This window comes from Helianthus annuus, chromosome 15 (genome assembly GCF_002127325.2).
Source record: "Helianthus annuus cultivar XRQ/B chromosome 15, HanXRQr2.0-SUNRISE, whole genome shotgun sequence".
In the NCBI taxonomy this organism is placed as follows: domain Eukaryota; kingdom Viridiplantae; phylum Streptophyta; class Magnoliopsida; order Asterales; family Asteraceae; genus Helianthus; species Helianthus annuus.
This window is the reverse complement of record NC_035447.2, coordinates 172,006,772-172,026,994: the sequence shown is the minus strand read 5'-3', so window position 1 is coordinate 172,026,994 and position 20,223 is coordinate 172,006,772. Positions and strand designations below refer to the sequence as shown.

The following is a 20,223-nucleotide window of genomic DNA, read 5'->3' as shown; positions in this document are numbered from 1 at the left end:
ACAGACCCGTTGAAATCCAGTCAGATTTCAGTGATTACACGCTCCACATTTCATTTGAATTTGCTTTACATTTCATTTTAATTTCAATTTATTTTTTAAAATCTTATTTTTAAACCTCTATAACTATATGGCCTGTATAGCGTCATACGGGTCGTATAGGAAAATCTCGCACAAAAAAATGTCAAAAGAATATTTTTTTGTCTCCATATATACGAGGTGTATAACATTATATGACCTGCTAATGAGACGGTGGTGGAGTGGTAAGGGAGAGACTTGGTGTTTTAAGGAACTCGGGGTCGATTCCTGCCCTCCTCATTATTTTCTGCGGCACCTGGTGATGATGAGAGACTAGGCGTATAGGTGGAGATCGCTAGTTCGATCCTTGAACTGAGCGGGTTTTACCTCACCACACTGTCGTGCCTTCAGGTGAGTGTTCACAGGCTTCGGCCCTAGGTGAGGGTTTTCCCCGATTCAGAGGCGAGTGTATGTCGATGTAGTGAGTTTCGGCGGTAGCCCATTTGAACGATTCGTAGTCCGTTAAAAAAATTAACACCCTTTTTAAAATACATTCAAATGAGTGATCTCAAACAGTTGTTGAATACTTTGACTTAGACCAACGAATTCGAGAAGAAGTAACATTACACCTTCCTCATCTGCTTCCAACATCATATAAATACTCCTTCACTACTCATCATCTTCATCAATCAAACCAAATCAAATCATTTTCTTCAATCTTTTCAGGTTTCATGTGTAAGGTTACAAAGGGTAAGTTTAACTCAGCCATGGATGGCCAGAAGTCCCAACAAAAGTATGTAACCGTGTTCAAAAAATGTTTGAATTTGCTAGAATTAGCGGCTGCCGACGATATAACCGGGTTCATTAACATGGTGGAAGAGAAGGATGCAAGCGTTGACGACATCGGCTTATGGTATGGAAGAAGTATCGGGGGTAATCAGCAAAAGATGGGGTTCGCAGAACGAACCCCGCTCATGATTGCTTCCGTTTACGGAAGCATTCATGTTTTGAAATATATTATAGATACTAAAAAAGTGGATGTTAACAAATCCTCCTCGTCTGACGGAGCCACAGCGCTACACTGCGCTGCCTCGGGTGGGTTGCCAATGTCAGTTACAGCTGTCAAGCTTTTACTTGAAGCTTCTGCTGATGCTGACTTAACTGACAGTAATGGGAACCGTGCCGGCGATTTAATTGCCCGTGGCATTAAACCGTCGGCTCGAAGGGATTTGGAGATGTTGTTGAACGGGTTTTCGAGCGAAGATGGGAGCGATGAAGAGCGAATCGAAGGAAAAGAAATTGTTTCGGTGAAAAAAGAGTACCCGGTTGATGTATCGATGCCGGATATTAATAATGGTGTGTACGGGTCGGATGAGTTTAGGATGTATACGTTTAAGGTGCAACCGTGTTCGCGAGCTTACACTCATGACTGGACCGAGTGCCCGTTTGTTCACCCGGGCGAGAACGCTCGTAGACGTGATCTACGAAAGTTCAACTACAGTTGCGTTCCTTGTCCGGAGTTTCGTAAAGGAAGTTGTGTGAAAGGAGATGCGTGTGAATACGCACATGGAGTGTTTGAATCCTGGCTTCACCCGGCCCAATACAAAACTCGTCTATGTAAAGACGAAACCCTGTGCGCGAGAAAAGTTTGTTTTTTCGCGCACAGAGTGGAAGAGCTGCGGCCAGTGTACGCTTCCACTGGCTCAGCTCTCCCATCCCCAAAATCCGGGTCCGTTGTCGCATTAATCGAAATGGGTTCCATGAGCCCTTTGGCGCTCGGTTCAAATCCTACTATGTCTCCTCCAGGATCCCCAATGTGGCAAAACAACAAGGTGAATCATTCGACACCACCCGCACTCCAACTTCCAGGGAGCCGGTTAAAAACCGCGTTAAACGCTAGAGATTTGGATTTCGATATGCCCTTGTTAGGATCCGAGAGTGTAAGAACTCAACACCAACAACGTCAAATGATCGATGATTTATCGAATAATCTTTACAACAACCGATTCGGGGACTTAAAACCGACGAATCTTGAAGACGTTTTCGGATCACGCGATCAATCATTATTATCCCAATTCGGACAAAATTCAAACCGTCTTCGCGCATCTTACCCATCACCAACCTACTCATCCACCCCAGTCAGAAAACCAAGCTACGGATTCGACTCATCAGCCGCGGTTGCACAAGCGGTCATGAATTCAAGAACGAGCTCGTTAAAACATAGGAGCCAGAGCTTCATTGACCGAGTGGGATCCGCTACAAGCCACCGGACAATCGCGCAACAATCTCCCACTTTTTCGGAGTGGGGTTCGCCTGATGGGAAGCTAGAGTGGGGTTTTAGGGGTGAAGATGCAACAAAGTTAAGGAAATGTGCATCTTTTGGATACGGTGGTTGTGGACATGCTAATGTGAATCATGAACAAGATGTTTCATGGGTGAATACACTTGTTAAAGATGTTGGGCCTAAGTGGATTGAGCAGAAGTGTATATAGAACAAGAGCAAATGGTAGCATAAAAGCTAAAGAAAAAGCTTTCATTTGCTATTAAAATTCTTTCTAATGTTAGATGTTGGAAGAACTAGTGGTATTCTTTAATTTATTTTGTTGAGTAAATTGCTAAAATAGTCCCTAACGTTTGTTCATATTTGCTAGATCCATCCAAAAAAAGATTTTTTCTCATATGAACCACTGAGGTTTCAAAAAAGTTGCTAAATCCATCCAAACTTCAAGGACGATTTTAGCAATTTAATAAAACAAACTTTTTTGGATGGATTTAGCAAATGTGAACAAACGTGAGGGACGATTTTAGCAATTTACTCTATTTTTTTTATTTTCATCTTTTTATTATATCTCTTAATTAACAAAAAATCTATTTATTTTCGTCTTTTTATTAAATTTCTTATTTAACATAAAATCTGCTAGTTTTTTTTTAACGACGAATTTCTACAACAGGCGATAGATTCGCACCTGCTTTTGCAGGCCCTCTACCCCACTCTGGCCAAGACTATGTTGTCTTAATCGGGCTCACGCTTGGCATCGGAGTTTGGTTTGGCGCTCCCCGACAAAATTTCTAGCCTACTGCCATATGCGAGTAGTTGCACCCTCCACAAGAGCCGAAAACTCTCTGGAGTAAATGCACTGTAATAGAAAACTCGGGTGTATTCCGCGGGTTTCGAACCTTTGGCCAGGCCTTCACCCAGTATTTTTTTGTCCATTTATAAAATAAAATACACGTTCTTGCTAAACAGGTAACAAATTAAACCATTGAAAACTTTTTGTCGTATAATTAACTTTATTAAAGGATTAGTAATGAGTAAAATGTTTACATTTTAAAAGACTTGGTTAGATGATTATAAATATAAAACCGTATTCATAATTGTAAAATATAAATGATTAATCTTTATTATGAAGTGGGTGAAGGCCTGGTCACAGGTTCGAAACCCGCAGAGCACACCCGAGTTTTCTATTACAGTGCATTTACTCCAGAGAGTTTTCGGCTCTTGTGGAGGGTGCAACTACTCGCATATGGCAGTAGGCTGGAAATTTTGTCGGGGAGCGCCAAGCCAAACTCTTATGCCAAGCATGAGCCCGGTTAAGACAACATAGTCTTGGCCAGATTGGGGTGGAGGGCCTGCAAAAGCAGGTGCGAATCTATCGCCTGTTGTAGAAATTCGTCGTTCAAAGAAAAAAAACTAGTAGATTTTATGTTAAATAAGAAATTTAATAAAAAGATGAAAATAAATAGATTTTATGTTAATTAAGAGATATAATAAAAAGATGAAAATAAAAAAATAGAGTAAATTGCTAAAATCGTCCCTGACGTTTGTTCACATTTGCTAAATCCATCCAAAAAAAAGTTTGTTTTATTAAATTGCTAAAATCGTCCCTGAAGTTTGGATGGATTTAGCAACTTTTTTGAAACCTCAGTGGTTCATATGAGAAAAAATCTTTTTTTGGATGAATCTAGCAAATGTGAACAAACGTTAGGGACTATTTTAGCAATTTACTCTATTTTGTTTGATTTTGTGTAATTCCTCTTTTTTTTATCGAATTGGGAATTTAATGATATTATATCTTTGGTTTGTTCAAATGATTTGTTATAAAGTTATGAGGGTTGTTAATTGTTAAAGAGTAATCTGCGAAAATGGTACATGAGGTATTGTTACTTTTGCCACTTTAGTCCAAAAACTCAACTTTTAAATCTGGGTCTTTCTGATTTCAATTTTGTTTTCATTTTCATCTAAAATCAAAATCTGGTAAGATTTTTCAATTAACATCCAGTTTTTTTAGTCTTTTTTCACCCTTTTAATGAAGGGCAAAATGGTCTTTTAACGTTTTATTATAGCAAATTAAAAAAAATGACAATTTTACCCTTCACTAAAAGGGAGGAAAAAGACAAAAAAAACTGGATGTTAACTGAAAAATCTGACCAGATTTTGCTTTTAGATGAAAATGGCAACAAAATTGAAACCATAGAGACCCAGATTCAAAAGTTTTGAGTTTTGGACTAAAGTGACAAAAGTAATCAAGCCTCAAAAACCATTTTGGCAGTTTACTCATTGTTAAATAAATAAATTGTTGAGTCGAACTATTGGGTCCCATGTATTTTTTTCTTTTTTGTATTTATGTTATCTATGACTTTTATAACTTGAAATTAATATACACTTGTTGTTTACCCTTAAAATGGCAACAAAATTGAAACCATAGAGATCCAGATTCAAAAGTTTTGAGTTTTGTACTAAAGTGACAAAAGTAACCAAGCCTCAAGAACCATTTTGACAGTTTACTCATTGTTAAATAAATAAATTGTTGAGTCGAACTATTGGGTCCCATGTATTTTTTTCTTTTTTGTATTTATGTTATCTATGACTTTTATAACTTGAAATTAATATACACTTGTTGTTTAACCTTTAATTTAATAGATAAAATATATAAAATTACTAAAGTTAAAGTTAAGAAAACAAAATAAGTTGTGTTGAGTTGTATATGAGCTCTGGCTGAAGTAGGGATGGTAACAAAACCCGAATCTGATGGGAAAACCCGATACCTGAAACATACGGGACGGGTATGGGGTCGGGTAATCAGGTATGGGACCGGGTATGAGATTTGTTTTAAAAATTTGGGACGGGTATGGAATTTGGTGTTATACCCGTTTACCCGACCCGATTACCCGATTATATATACCCGTTTACCCGATTCTATATACCCGTTAACATGCTCCATATAAATATATATTTTTTTATAAGTTATAATGTATTATATATTTAGTCTCAAATCCTAAAATAGTAATTCCCGCCCAATAATAGATAGATATTTACTTACCTTAGTTAATAGTTACCCCCAAATCCCAAAAGAGAATCAGCAGATGGACAAAGTTTTTGGCTGGAAGTGGTGTTTTTGGTGAAAACAAACTACTGAAACTGAAATGGGGGATCAAGGATGCACCTATTTGACTTGAATATATATTAGGCTTTTATATCATAATTATATAACTGTTTTTGTTCTTTTGAATGTGTATTGGTTAAAGTATTACCTAGCTTCTTTTGAATATTATTGGTTTAGAAATGAACTCTAATTGATGGTAGTAGCCTACTAGCGTATGATTTTTATCACGTTCCATCCTTTTGTATTGGTTTCAAACTCGGCATACATTGATTTTTACTCGTTGATATCCGATGGTTATGCCCGATACCTGAAACCCGCAAGCATACCCGAAACCCGTGGGTATGCCCGACACCCGATGGGTAATTACCCGTCCCATACCCGATGGGTTTTGGGCCGGGTATGGGACAAATTTTTGTAACCGGGTATGGGGTTGGGATTAGCTATACCCGCCCCATACCCGTCCCATTGCCATCCGTAGGCTGAAGCTCCAAAAAGAATTAGGCTTAAAAAAAGAGACAATATATTAAAATTGGGTTTGGTTTTAGGTTTAGTTGGTTTACAGAAATTTTTGCGAATATGTAGTCCGATCGTATCGATTTTGGTTCAAGCCCATCAGTTTGATCAGTTTCAATAGATTTTATGGTCTTAATTCATTTCTCATCCAACATTATTCCCGTTATTTAGTTTATTAGTTTTTGTGGGTCAAAATGTTTATTCTCTCACCGTATGTGGCAAAACTGTACGAAGGGGTAACCCACTAACCCTGGTTTTATAAAGCGGAGCCAAAGGCTCCGATTCATAGAGATTAACAGATCCCTGCTAAAATGCTAAGGGCTCAAGCCCTACACAAACCTCTCTGAGGCCACGACACCGAATCAACATACATTACAAATACGACCAGAGCCATGGTTCCTACATAACATTTACTTTGACCTACATGTGACATGTACACCCGTTTTAAAGTTTTTGCAATGAAGGAGAGGATGCACAAACCAAGCTTGATATAATCAAGAATCTCCAATGAAAATCCAGTTGATTTAACACTAGAGGAATCCATGGCCTTCCAACGATTAAGGTTTCTATATGTGAAAACACCATAAACCATAACACTATTCAGGGACGGATCTAACTTGTTAGAAGGGGTAACCTCCGTTCTGCAATGTGCATTGACGCTTCTGCGATTATGTAAATTTTGGAAAATTTTAACTTTTTCCGATTTCGTTACCCTTTTTTTGAAACATTGCCCCTATAATGATTTTCTAGATTCGCCACTGACACTAATTGGTTTGTTTGTTACCCGATCAACTTTGCACAAGGAAGGTCTAGGGCGGAAGGAACTCATGAATACAATTAATGCAATTAGGGAGTTGGAGCATACCAATACTAGCGTGTATTGCGTTTCGTACACGTATTTTCTAAATATTTTATATAGTAACTGAAATGTGTGGGCAAACCGATCCAAATTAAAAATTGGATCGCCCACCGGTAGTCTGGTCATGGTTTGACAGTCTTCGAGTGAAACATATTGGTAGTTTGGATGTCTTTTCTTACAAATTTATGAAGAACTTCATCTAGGATCCTCTCTATACAAAATAGCAGAGCAAGATCCATAATATTCGAAAGGCATATGAAGATATTCGAAAGGCATAATGGTAAATATATCTTAGTAGTGCTTAAGGAGTTAGGACTATAACTCTATATAAAGAGGACAACATTCAATTCTTATAACCATTGATCTAATCATTTAATCTAACTCGTCTCACAAACAAACATCTCCTTAAACGTACATTTACTCTTATACCAGATGACAGTCACCGGAGAACCTCTCATGTGACGAGACTAAAACGACAAGAGTGATGTTCTATAGTAGTAATCTAGATATTAAGAAGTACTGCTCTTGTTTGGTGAACATAATCAAATTTAAATGTTATATGATCTACTTGTTATATTATACTAAAAATGTATATAGTGTAATACTATAACTAGTTTATATTGACCAATAACTTACTCAACGGTGGAGTTAGCCCAAAAAATTCAGGGGTATCCTAAATTTTTATTTATTTTTTTATTAGAGGTATCATTTGTATAAAAAATAAAAAATTTACACTACATGGACAGAGTTGAAGGGTATTTTTACACTACGAAGATGGAGTTTAGAGGTAGCCTAGACTACCCCTCCTTATACATTGTCTCCACCACTAAACTTACTTATGTTTTGTTTATCATAAGAGTAAATTACAAAAATCGTCCTTTATGTATGTCACTTATTGCAAATTGTGTCCTTTGACTTCAATAATTACAGAAAACGTACTCGATGTTTGTAAACCCTTGCAAGTTATGTCCTTTAGTCATAACTTAGTTAATTTTTTGTGGTTAAATCTGACCAAATAGACCCCACATGAGGGTATTTTGGTCATTTTATTCTCATGTGGGGTCCATTTGGTCAGATTTAGTCACAAAAATACCCTCATGTGGGGTCCATTTGGTCGGATTTAACCACAAAAATTAACTGACTTAGGGATAAAGGACATAACTTGCAAGGGTCTGCAAACATCGAGTACGTTTTCTGTAATTATCGAACACAAAGGATACAATTTACAATAAGTGACATACATAAAGGATGATTTTTGTAATTTACTCTTATCATAAAAATAAAAGTAATATAATCACGTATCAATAGAAATTATAGAGACGATATAAATCATATTTTTGGTCTCCATTCATCATCATTTCAATAGAATATTAAACAAAAAGAGAATGCAAATGGTCCTACGAAGAATCATCCATGAATCTTCCTACTTTATTTCACTAAATGTAGTCGTTATTTTTTCTATTATCATGTTTTTGTTTTTTTTATACTTTTCTTTTTCTTAGAATAGAAGGTATGGGGGTCGGCTAGGCCTGGTTAGGACCGGCGCCGGTCCCCCACACCGCCCCCCTCCCTCCCGTCCCGGCGTCCCCAGCAACCCACGGCCGTTCTCGCCGCCCCACTTTCAAAATTATATCCGTTATATAACGGATAGTTTAATTAAAAAAAATACCTTTTTCACTTTAAATATTTATCAACCTCTTCCAATTTTTTATACCATTTCACATCCATTTCTCCTAATCTTCTCCTACTCTCATCCATTTTTATAAAAAACACTCTCATTTTTTTACCATCATGAATCCATTCAACCCAAACGACCCCAACCCGAACAATCCTAACTTTTTTTCTAGTCCCGCTTACACTCCGACTATGGATCGTTCGTGGGGGTCTCCATCATTTATGTTTTCGGGTTTCCAACAATCACCTAACGCCTTCAATCAAATGTCCCAACTTCAACAAATGCAACAATACCAAGCATTCCAACAATTCATGCAACGCGGCTCGGTTCAACTTGATCAATTCCAATCGCAACCGCCAACTTCCCAACCACAACCCTCGGTTCAGCTTGACGATGATGATGAAGTCGTCCCCGAATCGCCACCTAAAGAACTCAAGCGCAAAAAAACAGGGGGAAGGGGAAGGCGGTTGAAACCGAACCCGAAACCGCAAAAAAAAAAAAAAAAAAAAAAAAAAGCGGTTCGAGAGCAAAGGCGAGAACGTGGACAAAAGTAGAGGAAGAGGCGCTAGCTATTGCGTATCTTAAGTCCTCAAATTGTCCGATTGTCGGTATGAACCAAAGTTAATTTCTTTTTAATTTAAATTTAAAAATATTTATTTTATAGTTTTACTAATGCAATTTTTTTTTAATTTTAGGGAACAATCAAACGGGTTTTAGTTTTTGGAAGGCATGTACGGATAGATTTAATAACCTTATGGGGGAAGGCCCCTACCGTGATCTCAAATCCATATCAGGCAAGTGGCGGAAAATGAACAAGTGCGTGAATGATTTTATCGGGATTTATAACCCACTTTACATCAATCGTCCTAGTGGGAGTAGCGACGAGGACGTTCTTAACCTTGCGATGGCTAGATGGGAAACAAAAAATCCGTCTTTCCCGCACCTCCGAGCATGGAAAGTTTTAAAGAAAGAACCTAAATGGGCGCCGATTCCAAATGAGGTCACAACCGCCAAACGGACTAAAACTTCCGAGTCCGGAAGTTATAGTGCGGGAGGCTCCGTCGCTCGTTGTCAAATCGACATAAACGACGAACCGGAATATGAAGAGGAGCCCGTTCACGAGATCGAACGTCCCGGCGGAAGGGACAAAGCAAAAAAAGAGGCGGCCGCAAAGCGCAAAGGGGCCGACTCGAGTGGAGGGGCAGCTCAGGTGGAGGTGGCGGCTCGAAGGCGTCTTCGAAAATGGACGAGTTAATTTCCGAATTCCGTTCGTTTAAAGACTTTGCGGCCGAAAAATATAGTCACAAGAAAAACGTGTCGGCCGACTATGCTCGAGCGGAGGATTTTAAGATAATGAGGTTGGATCTCGACTCGGTTCTGGAGGAAGAACGAGAGGTGTATCGGAGGATGAAGGAAGAGGTGAAGAAAAAATGGATGTCGTAGGTTTTTTTTTTTATTTTTAGGAAATCTAATTTTTTTTTTCGGAAATGTTTTTTTTTATTTTTAGGAAATGTAATTTTTTTTATGTTATGAAATGACTTTATTTATGTTGTATTTTTTAACTTTTATAATTTTTTTATTAAGTTAATAAAAAAACACTTACAAAATTATAAAATATTGAGGTGGGGTAACCCCATCCTTCATCCCCCTCAAAAGTGAAGGAGGCTCATCTTCCACGAGCCGGTGATGTGGCGCCTACATGGCAGCCCATCCTCATGGAGATGGGCCTCACCATACCCTATAGTCTTAGAAATGCATGTCATCTTCGGTAAGAGTGACATTGATTGAATAGTTGATCTACTTTTTGTCAACGTTAAGGAATATGTAGCATATTTATTATTTATTAATGTCAAATGAAATATTGATTTTTAAGAGATAAAATTGTAGAAAACAACCTTTATGTTTGTCTCAAACTGTATTTTATAGTTTTTACTATGTAATTGGCAAAAACCAACCTTTATGTTCATGTTTTATTACACCCTATAATCTTTAGCACTAACCACATCAAAAAATTCAGTTAAATGGACTCATAAAATTCAGTTAAATGGACTCATATGTTTTGCACGTGAGGGCATTTAAGTATTTTAATATATATCCCTTTTAAACGAAAATTGTATTTATACCCTTTGTATTTATACCCTTCAAATTCACTGATAACAAAAAGGTTGACCAAATCAAGATGAGATCACATCTTTTCCATCGAACCACCGGTTCACCATCTCAGGCAACTCCCTTAATCCTTCTTTCGTCCAGACATAAAGGACGAAACGTGTCACCAATAGATGGACGCCAACTGGACCTGCAAGATATCCGGAGGACAGACCGACAACCTTTGCCAGAATACGCCCAACTGGACAAATTGGGGCGTGTCACGTCATCCACTACCCTGACAACAATAGAGGGGACAAAGAGGATATTCCCCTTGGTCGGACAGCTGGCGCCCACTGGCTAGCTGGCAGGTCTCCTCCTTCTCCTTCTCCTTCATCCTTCGGCTATAAATAGAGGACTCCTCCTTCAAGTTTAAGGATTCTGCTCTCTCACCATTTTACTCTTAGCACACACTATTCTCCTGAGAACAGTACTTATTCTCACGCCAGAGGGTGGTCACAAGGAGAACCCCAATATTCCCCTCCTTGTGGTGAGTCACTGGTGTTCTGTTTTGCAGGATTCCAGCTAGCGGCGAGTGGAGGAAGATATTGAACCCTAATATAATGAGATAGTTCAGTTGAGATAACCTCGTGTTAACCAGTGTTTCATCACAAAGTTACATATAAAATGACCGAAATGCCCTTCTTGTTAACAGAAAAAATGGATGAAGTTAACCCAGAGGACTAAAATGCCAACTGTGAAACCGTTTTGGACCCACAGAAGAAAAATGAAATCTTTGGACTAAACTGATAAAATGGCCCAAACCACATGACCTAAAATGGCATTTATAACTCTTATATATATTACCAATATCAAAAGTCAAAACACTCACAAAAGTTACTATTTATAGCTTTGAATCAATCATACGTTGTCGTGTGACAACCAATTTTTTTTCTAATGCCCGGATAGTCCCTATGGTTTGCCTATTTTCACTTTTAGTCCCTCACTTTCTAAAATTACAGCTATAGTCCCTAACTTTTGCAATTTCGTTCCCGGATAGTCCCTGGCGGATGGGGGTTAGTTTTTGGTGTTAAGTGGATGTGAATTTACTAAAATTCCCTTGTTATTAAAAAAAACTAACTTAAATGTAAAACAACACACAATTTTCAACCCCTCATTTTACCAACAGAATAGAAGAACCTAACCCCACGACGGATACACATGGCGACGCAATGCTCCGGTTAAGATCATAATGTGTCGACACCGACGATTATTCAGCCAACACACAAACGCCACCATGTTCTCCCTCCCGTCACCGTCGTCTCAAACTCTAGTTCTCCGATCATTCCTAACACTCATCTCACTCTCATCAAACCCTATCACCCTGTTCACACCACTACAACCACCACAGTACGCCGCATCACTCTTCAATCAAACCCTAATTCTACGCCGGTTCACACATTCGTCCAATTCGCCTCCGATTGCACCGCCAGTTCGTGAATTCTTCGGTTTTAGCCCAAACGCTGTAATCAGTAAATGTATTTCGTTGGTTTCGTCGTTCTCGTCTTTGGCTCCGTCAGTGGCGGATGCTGTGGAAGTGGATGAGTAAGGTGAGAAGTCCGGTGATGATGTTGTTGATGAGGATGTGAAGCCGTCTATTCCTGTTAGGGCTTATTTCTTCGCTACTAGGTATAATTAATTGTAAATTTTTGAATTGGATTGTTTTTTCATGTTTTCATATGCAAAATCTAGAGAGAGAGAGAGAGAGAGTTCAAAAAGTAGTCCAGTGTCATCATTGTCGTTGTCCACTACCATCCTTGTCGTTGTCCACTACCATCCTTGTCGTTGTCCACCACCATCTCCGACAAGCAACCTTATATTGTTGTGTTGGGTGCACGGTTTCAGCCCCTGGTTTATCTAGTGGTGTGGTGGTGAAATGGGGAGATGGTGGTGGTGGGAAAGATGAAGTGGGTATGGTAACTTTTTAGTTATTGATTTAACAAATAAGGGTATTTAGGTCATTTCACACTAACTTAACACCAAAAACTAACTCCCATCCGCGAGGGACTATCCGTAAATGAAATGCAAAAGTTGGGGACTATAGCTGTAATTTTAGAAAGTTAGAGACTAAAGGTGAAAAATAGGCAAACCACTGGGACTATCCGGGCACTTTTCTCAAAATAAAATTAAGAATGGTAAGTCTTTTGTCTTTAGTGTAACTTTATCCGATCTATTTTCTTTTTTCTTAATTTTTGCTCAATCAATTTCCTTTGCTACCTCGTAGCTTTAATTTAATAAAGTGATTATACAACTGCTAAATTTGAATAAAGTTATATTTTTACTGCTCGATGTAAAATATTAGTTGGAGATATCTATACTTTCTATAAAAGGAGAAATCTGAGTGACATAAGAAAAGCTGATGTGTCAGCCATTGAGGCTGTCCACCAAGGTTTTTCTTATGTCATTTTACATCATAAAGCCTAATATATAAAATCATTTAAAATTAAAATTCTGTCTAAACCTCTGTCCTCAACATTTTATAATCAAACCTCTGTTCCCAATAAACCTCTGTCCAAATTCAAAATTCTGGCTCCACGTTCAAAATTCAAACCATATATTCTAATCCTATAAATAAGATATATGAATCTGGCTCCGCATTCAAATATCTCTCGCTCATATCTGCGAGCGTATCTCTATCTCTCTCAAATGCATATTTCTCGTGATTCAGCCTGCTAATCTCCTATTATACTTCTTTGTTCGAATGTTTGTTGATTCTGTTTACATGTTATCGTTCCAGTATCATTGTTCCAACATCGTCGTTTCAATGAAGCTTCCCTTCACACATCAACCTTTCAATATCGATGTTGCAGTATCATTGTTGCAATATCGTGAAAAGTTGCATGTGCTACCTTCTTTGATGGGAGAGTTGCATTGTTCGATTTTCGTTAAATCGAAAGTCAGCTTTTCTTGCATTAGTAAGATTTTCTTCTTTTACACAAAGTATAGATTCGTGTAATATCGTGAAAAGTTAGATGCGCTACAACAATTGAGAGGAGACCTTTGCATTTTAGGTTTGTTTCTTATTTTGATTAACTGTTGATGATGTTGAAAGTTTTTATTGACACTGACATTTTAGAATATGTTAAGATGCATGTTGATATTATTAAAATGAACTACTACATAGAAAAATAGAAATTTAATGAAATATTTATAAAGTATTACACGCTAGAGTTAACACTTGCTAGGATTTCGTAGACTCTGGCCTTTCTCCATGTCATTTCATGCTCTCTTTTGAATTTCAGGTCAGTTAGCATGTTGCAGATTTTCTGATCCTGTTTTAGAAGTTGTGTCAGAAACTCTTCTGCATTCTTTTGGAACTCTGATGGAGGAGAGTGGAGGACTTCATCGAGCAATGCTATGCTGTTCCAGGTTTTGTTGTAATTAGTGTCATTGATTATGTCGACTTTACTATTTAGTTCTTCGTCTGTTCTTTTTTCTTTTAGTGACCACATCGAGAATTGTGTTTTAACATTGCTGTTGTTTGACCAGTGGTAGAAGCTGAAGTTTGCCATGTAGATTTTTTGTTGGTTTTTCTGATTTGGAACAATTTTTGACAGAAAGTGATTTGTAGAACAATTTGTTGATGTTTTGAATCAAAAGTAATCATCGGTCTTTTATAGAGTTTAAAAACGCGTCTACATGGTAAATGAAGAGGTTAATTGTAATTGTGATAATCTGCTTTTTTTCTTTGAACTTCGAAATTTTGTCCCTTGGGTTTCTTGGTATTTAATTTACAGTTTTCCTATAAAAGTTGGGGTTTGAAAAGGTTTTTGCATTAAAAGACTGTTGTTTTGAAATATACATTAATATGTTTATATTAAATCTACACGTTTTCACTGTTAGATATTTCAGTATATAAACTCATAGCCACTTCACCTGTTTTTCATCACGTTTTCCTACGAAGATATCATACTTTCAGGAAAGTTGAGTAATATAGTTTATTCAAATGGCATCATTCACTACTGTAAAATCAGATGATTTAAAGCAGCATTTTATCAGCAAATCGAGGAACAGGTGTATGAAGATAGGGCTACTCTTCAAGAGCTGAAGAGATGTTTTGATGGATTGCAAGTTGGCCTGTTCATGAGAGAGCAGGTTTCCAGAAATCTTATGCGGATGCCTTCAACTTCCGTTCGTGAGCTTTGTGTTGTCAGTAATATAGAGTGTGGTGATAGAGACGTAGAGTTCATGGCGATGCTGAAGGACATACATCGAGAGGTTCAGCAATCGATGGAGTTGAAGCTAAAGTTTCTTAATTCTTGCTGTTATTGTTAGATTTGAACTTTATTGTTGTTCAGTATGTTATGTAACTATTGGACTTTTAATGTCATGAATAAATGAATAAATTTTAATCTTATGAATCTATGTTGTGTTTTAGTTTTACTTATTTAGTGTTTGAGTTTGATTTAGATTATGTTGATGTTGAATTGTGTCTGAACATCTGTTTGGTAAGTCAACAGAGGTTTAATAGTATCAAGGGTTGGTTTGATGGTGAACACATTATGTTGATGTTGAATTGTGTCTGAACATCTGTTTGGTAAGTCAACAGAGGTTTAATAGTATCAAGGGTTGGTTTGACGGTGAACAGATTATGTTGATGTTGAATTGTGTCTGAACATCTGTTTGGTAAGTCAACAGAGGTTTAATAGTATCAAGGGTTGGTTTGATGGTGAACAGATGAGTACAAAGATAAAATAAATGTTCAGAATTTGATCATTGATAACAGTTTTTTGAAGAATCTGTGCTCCTGCAAATTACAGAGAGTCAAAATATTTGGAGTTGTAAAAGGTCTGTTGTAGTTAAAGTTTGGTAAAAGAGAACATCTGCTGATGATGAAAGATTGAAGAAGGAAAGGTCTGTATGGGAGACCAGATGTTAAAGAACAACAGATGATATTCAAAATATGTTGAGCCGACAAAAGGTTTTTATAGTAACAATGGTTAGGTTAATAGCAGATGTTGGGACTTTGTTAGTCCATTAGATTAGATGTTGTACAGTATGTGAAATTGTAATTGTAGACCTTTGTATAAGCATGTTGTTGTTGTCATCTATTCGAACCTTCTTATGAAACAGTTGTGTATGCTAATGACTGTTGATTTACCACCGTTGACTAAATGAATATTAATACTATTAATCTTTATTGTCGCATCTTCATTTTAATTATTTCAGTCATTCCTAAGTATTATTATATAATTTTGTTTATCAATAACAATTTTTTGAAAGAATTTCCGGTAAGACCTAATTACAAGGAGTCGATATTTGCTGTTGTAAAAGGTGTGTTGTAGCTAAAGTCTGACAAAAGAGAGCATCTGCTGATGAATAAATGTCTGAAGATACAAAGGTCTGCTATTCAATCATAAAATGCTCAACAGAGGTTTTGATACTAACAGTGGTTGGGCAAATAACAGATGTTAGACTTACGACTGTTGAGTTACACCGATTGAAAACAATTGTTTTTGAAACTTATGCTTGCCTAAAAATACATTCACTGCTAAAGGGTACCGTCTGTTGTCATAATTTATGTTTATCCTAATGACTGTTGATTTACTATACTGTTGACTGTCATCCATTATGACAACAGAGGTTCTGACGTGGACAAATGTTAGCTAAAAATAAAACAACTGCTAAAAGTTATCATCTGTTCTCATAACTTCTGTTTATCTAACGACTGTTTGACTCACACTGTTCCCAACTTCTGTAGTCGACCAACAGAGGTTTCCAAACAACTGTCATTGGTTATCGCAAGAGAGGTTCTGACGTGGACAGATGTTAGCCATCAAATATTTGTAACTACTGCCACGTCAGCATTCACTTCTTCTCTCTATATAAAAGTTGTTTCATCCCTAAATCGAGGTTCTACCACTGCCGTCTCGAATTCAAAATTCTGAAAAACAGTTTCCAACATATTAAAAACCCTCCAACTTAAACCCTGTTTCATCCCCAAATCACCTTCTTCTCCGATGATGTCTCTGAGCATCAAAAACCCTCACAGCTACCTCCCCATCTTCGAGAAAACCAGCAAAAATACCAGCTTTCACTCAATAATTGACCTTGTAACGTCATCAAAATACAAATCAATCCTTACTGCTGATGCTCCGGTTCATACAGAAACACTTCGACAATTTTGGTTTAATGCTGAAATAGAGTCTGAAGATAATAATCCAGAAACGACCCGTGTTTGCACACGGGTCTTACCGCTAGTCCTATATAATAAAAGAAACCACTGAGGGGACACATGTCATTCATTGGAGCTACCTATTTTTTAGTTTTTTCCTCTCTCCTACTTAACTATAGATAATTAATATTAGTTAAAAGATAATTATAAAATTAAATTTAAACAATTCGTATAGGAGATAATATAATATTTTGAAATATTTATTACATTTTAAAATTATTTATCCTGAAATTAACAAAAGACGCACACTAAATATAAATTAATAAAATGTAAATGATTTATTTATTTTATTAAAATAAAGTAGTTAAGGGTAGAACCTATTTCAAAAATGTTTATAAGGGGTAAATAAAAACATTAATCAATGTTTATTGATTTTATACTTTTATTTTCGTGTTCTACTCTCAACTCAAATACGGTATTCACTATGTTTACATGGCATTTATAAGAACCATCATTGCAATCACCCCATCAATCTTATATCGAGTATATCCGTTATTTTTTTAAAGATATATATTTTTTTAGATTCATTCAACCCGTGTAATAAATGTTTTTTTTAAATATAATGTTTTTATTATTTACTATACAAAATTACATTTATGCAACTCATGTAATACACCGGGTTTTTTAAAATATAACTTTTTTATTATGTGGTATATAAAATAAGATTTATTCAATCCGTAGAATACAAAGGGTTTATAAAGATATAACAAGATATAATTTTTTATTGATTGGTATATAAAATTACATGTGCTCAACCCATACAATACATGAGATTCTTAAAAATGTAACTATTTTCATTATTTAATATATAAAATTAAATTTACTCAACCCGTACAATACCCGGGGTTCTTAAATATATAATTATTTTATTATTTAATATATAAAATTACATTTATTCAACCCATGTAATAAACGAGATTTTTGAAGATATATTGTTTTAGAGTAAACTGCCATTTTGGTCCCTGAGGTTTGGTCACTTTTGCCATTTTAGTCCAAATTTAAAACTTATTACATCTGGGTCCCTATGGTTTCATTTTTGTTGCCATTTTAGTCCATAAACAAAGTCAGCTCATATTTCTACAAAAACCTGTTTTTTTGTCCCTTTCTAAAGGGCATTTTGGTCATTTTGACTGCCCAACTACCCACCCCCACCCCAACCCCTTTTCTTCTTTCCCTCTTCTGATTACAAACCAAACCGGTCAACTATTTCTCTCTCTCTATAAACACACACAACTTTATCTCAACCTTCATCTACCACCACCATCTTCCACCTCCCACCACCACTACCACCACAACCATCCACTGCCACCTCAGTCTTCACCAAACTGATCTACACAAAACCACCACCCTAACCCTAACCAAACACCCAACCACCACTGCCCAGCCATCGCCGCCCCAGCCCATGCTCTCAATCGGATCTCCACTCCTGATTCTGGTGCCTCCAATCTTGCCGATCTTTATCCTTCGCCGCAGTCTGGTTCGAGTTCGAATCTCGCTCCACCGCCTCCTGAATCGAGTAGTGATAATCAAACTCCGCCGCAATCGCCACCACCGTATTCGAGGTTAATATTGTTGTTAACATCACATATGAATAACTGTTATCTGAGGCACGTCGTCGGAGAAAGATGGGAGACGGTCCAGCTCAGCGACGGATGATAGTCAAGATGGGTCATTCCATGGTCCAGAAAGAGTACGGGTTCGACAATACGGGAAATTCTTGTAAAGATCTCATGGGCTCTGTTTAAAATCCAAGAACTTCAGGCTCACAACGGGTTGATCTGATGATTGTTTTTGTAAGTGTTGTGATTGGAGATGATGATTGCTGATAAAACAGCGGCAAAGAAAGCTGAAAACAGGTACAATACGAAGCCTCTAGTCGCCATGGATGCTCTATTGTTGTGTGCTCTGTTTTATGAAAAGTAGAAATGAACGAAGAAGATGATTATTGGGATTGCAGGCATATAGCCAACTAATAGGCATGTTATCCCTCACATGGCACATGAATTTATAGGTGGGACCCACAAAAAAGTTAAAAGCTTTAAATATGTTGGGGTGGGGTGGGGTGGGGTGGGTAGTTGGGCATGCAAAATGACCAAAACACCCTTCAGAAAAGGACAAAAAACCAGGGTTTTTTAAAAAAAATATGAGCTGACTTTGCTTTTGGAGTAAAATGGCAACAAAATGAAACCACAAGGACCCAGATGTAAAAGGTTTCAAATTTGGACTAAAATGGCAAAAATGACCAAACCTCAGGGACGAAAATGGCAGTTTACTCATTGTTTTATTATTTGGTATGTAAAATACATTTATTCAACTCGTGTATTACACGGGGTTCTAACGTAGTTAACTAATATATAGATATTAGTTAAAATTAACCCGATTATAAGAACTAGTTATTTTCCGCCCGCGCGTTGCGGCGGGACCCAATGACTACAAAAGGCGTGTTAGCAACGGCAAACAGATACCGAATATCAGAACATAAATAAAATGACGTGGTAAGGATAATCACTCTGTCATAAAAAACAATTTTAAATAACCTAATATATAATAATAGGACCCACACGTCCTACACGTTGAAAATTCGGTTGTTTTCAGTTCAGTTATTACGATGCTAACACGTTAAAATATGGATGAGCTCGGTACCGGTAACGGCAGCGAAAGTACCGATCCGGAAAATCATCGAAATTAGGTACCGGCATCGAAAATGCTCGGTACAATACGATATGGTATTTGAAGGTAAAAATTAATAAATACATGTATGGTGCTAGACCGGTGTCGAACCGAAAGTAACGATTCTGAAAACGCCAAAAGGTGGGTACCAAATTGGTACCGGAAATGATTTGGTATAGTAAATTTGGTACTGATACGATGCCGATTCGTTTACAGGATTTGATACGATTTGCTCATCAATATTCTAAATATGCAAGTTAATTTTACATGTTACAATTCATTCATTACAGAAAAAGACAAAAAAGAAAGCAAAATAAGTTGTTGTGTATATAAAACCTCATTCAAACGAAATACAGTTTACTTACTGTGTGTATGAAAAGTAATCTAAACGGTGCAATTACTTGCATTGCTGCGTTGCTACAGGATTTGATGAGCTCGGTACCAACCGGTACCAAAAATACCGTTACCGAAATCCTCAAAAGTGGGTACCGGTACCGAATATACCTAGTATGGTACAGTTCGGTACCGGTCGGTACTGGTACGGTACCGGTATGTGAGGATAAAAATCGGTGAATACCTGTGCAGAACCGGTACCGAAAATACACCGATTTAGTAAATTTGAGACCGGTACCTATACCCGATACCATTTGCTGATCTCTTAATGATGTATTCCATTCTAATTTTAATTTAAAAAATAAATTATAAAGCAGTGTTCCCGTTACCGAAATCCCCAAAAGTGGGTACGGTACCGAATATACCTAGTATGGTACGGTTCGGTACCAGA

The 20,223-nt window shown here is 37.1% G+C and overlaps 2 protein-coding genes across 2 annotated transcripts; both read left to right on the top strand.

The window, feature by feature from the left end:
• Window positions 1-682: 682 nt before the first annotated feature.
• Window positions 683-2,641, top strand: LOC110912991 (zinc finger CCCH domain-containing protein 29). Its single transcript, XM_022157845.2, has one exon. The coding sequence runs from the start codon at window positions 747-749 to the stop codon at window positions 2,505-2,507; it is 1,761 nt and encodes a 586-aa protein (XP_022013537.1). The 5' UTR covers window positions 683-746; the 3' UTR covers window positions 2,508-2,641.
• A 6,559-nt stretch (window positions 2,642-9,200) lies between these two features.
• Window positions 9,201-9,701, top strand: LOC110914644 (glutathione S-transferase T2-like). The gene has a single exon (XM_035984522.1). The coding sequence runs from the start codon at window positions 9,201-9,203 to the stop codon at window positions 9,699-9,701; it is 501 nt and encodes a 166-aa protein (XP_035840415.1).
• The last annotated feature ends 10,522 nt before the right edge of the window (window positions 9,702-20,223 follow it).

What these genes read in the sequence shown, in the direction of transcription:
- LOC110912991 (XM_022157845.2), top strand. Translation starts at nt 747, where the DNA reads ATGTGTAAGGTTACAAAGGGTAAGTTTAACTCAGCCATGGATGGCCAG.
- LOC110914644 (XM_035984522.1), top strand. Translation starts at nt 9,201, where the DNA reads ATGGGGGAAGGCCCCTACCGTGATCTCAAATCCATATCAGGCAAGTGG.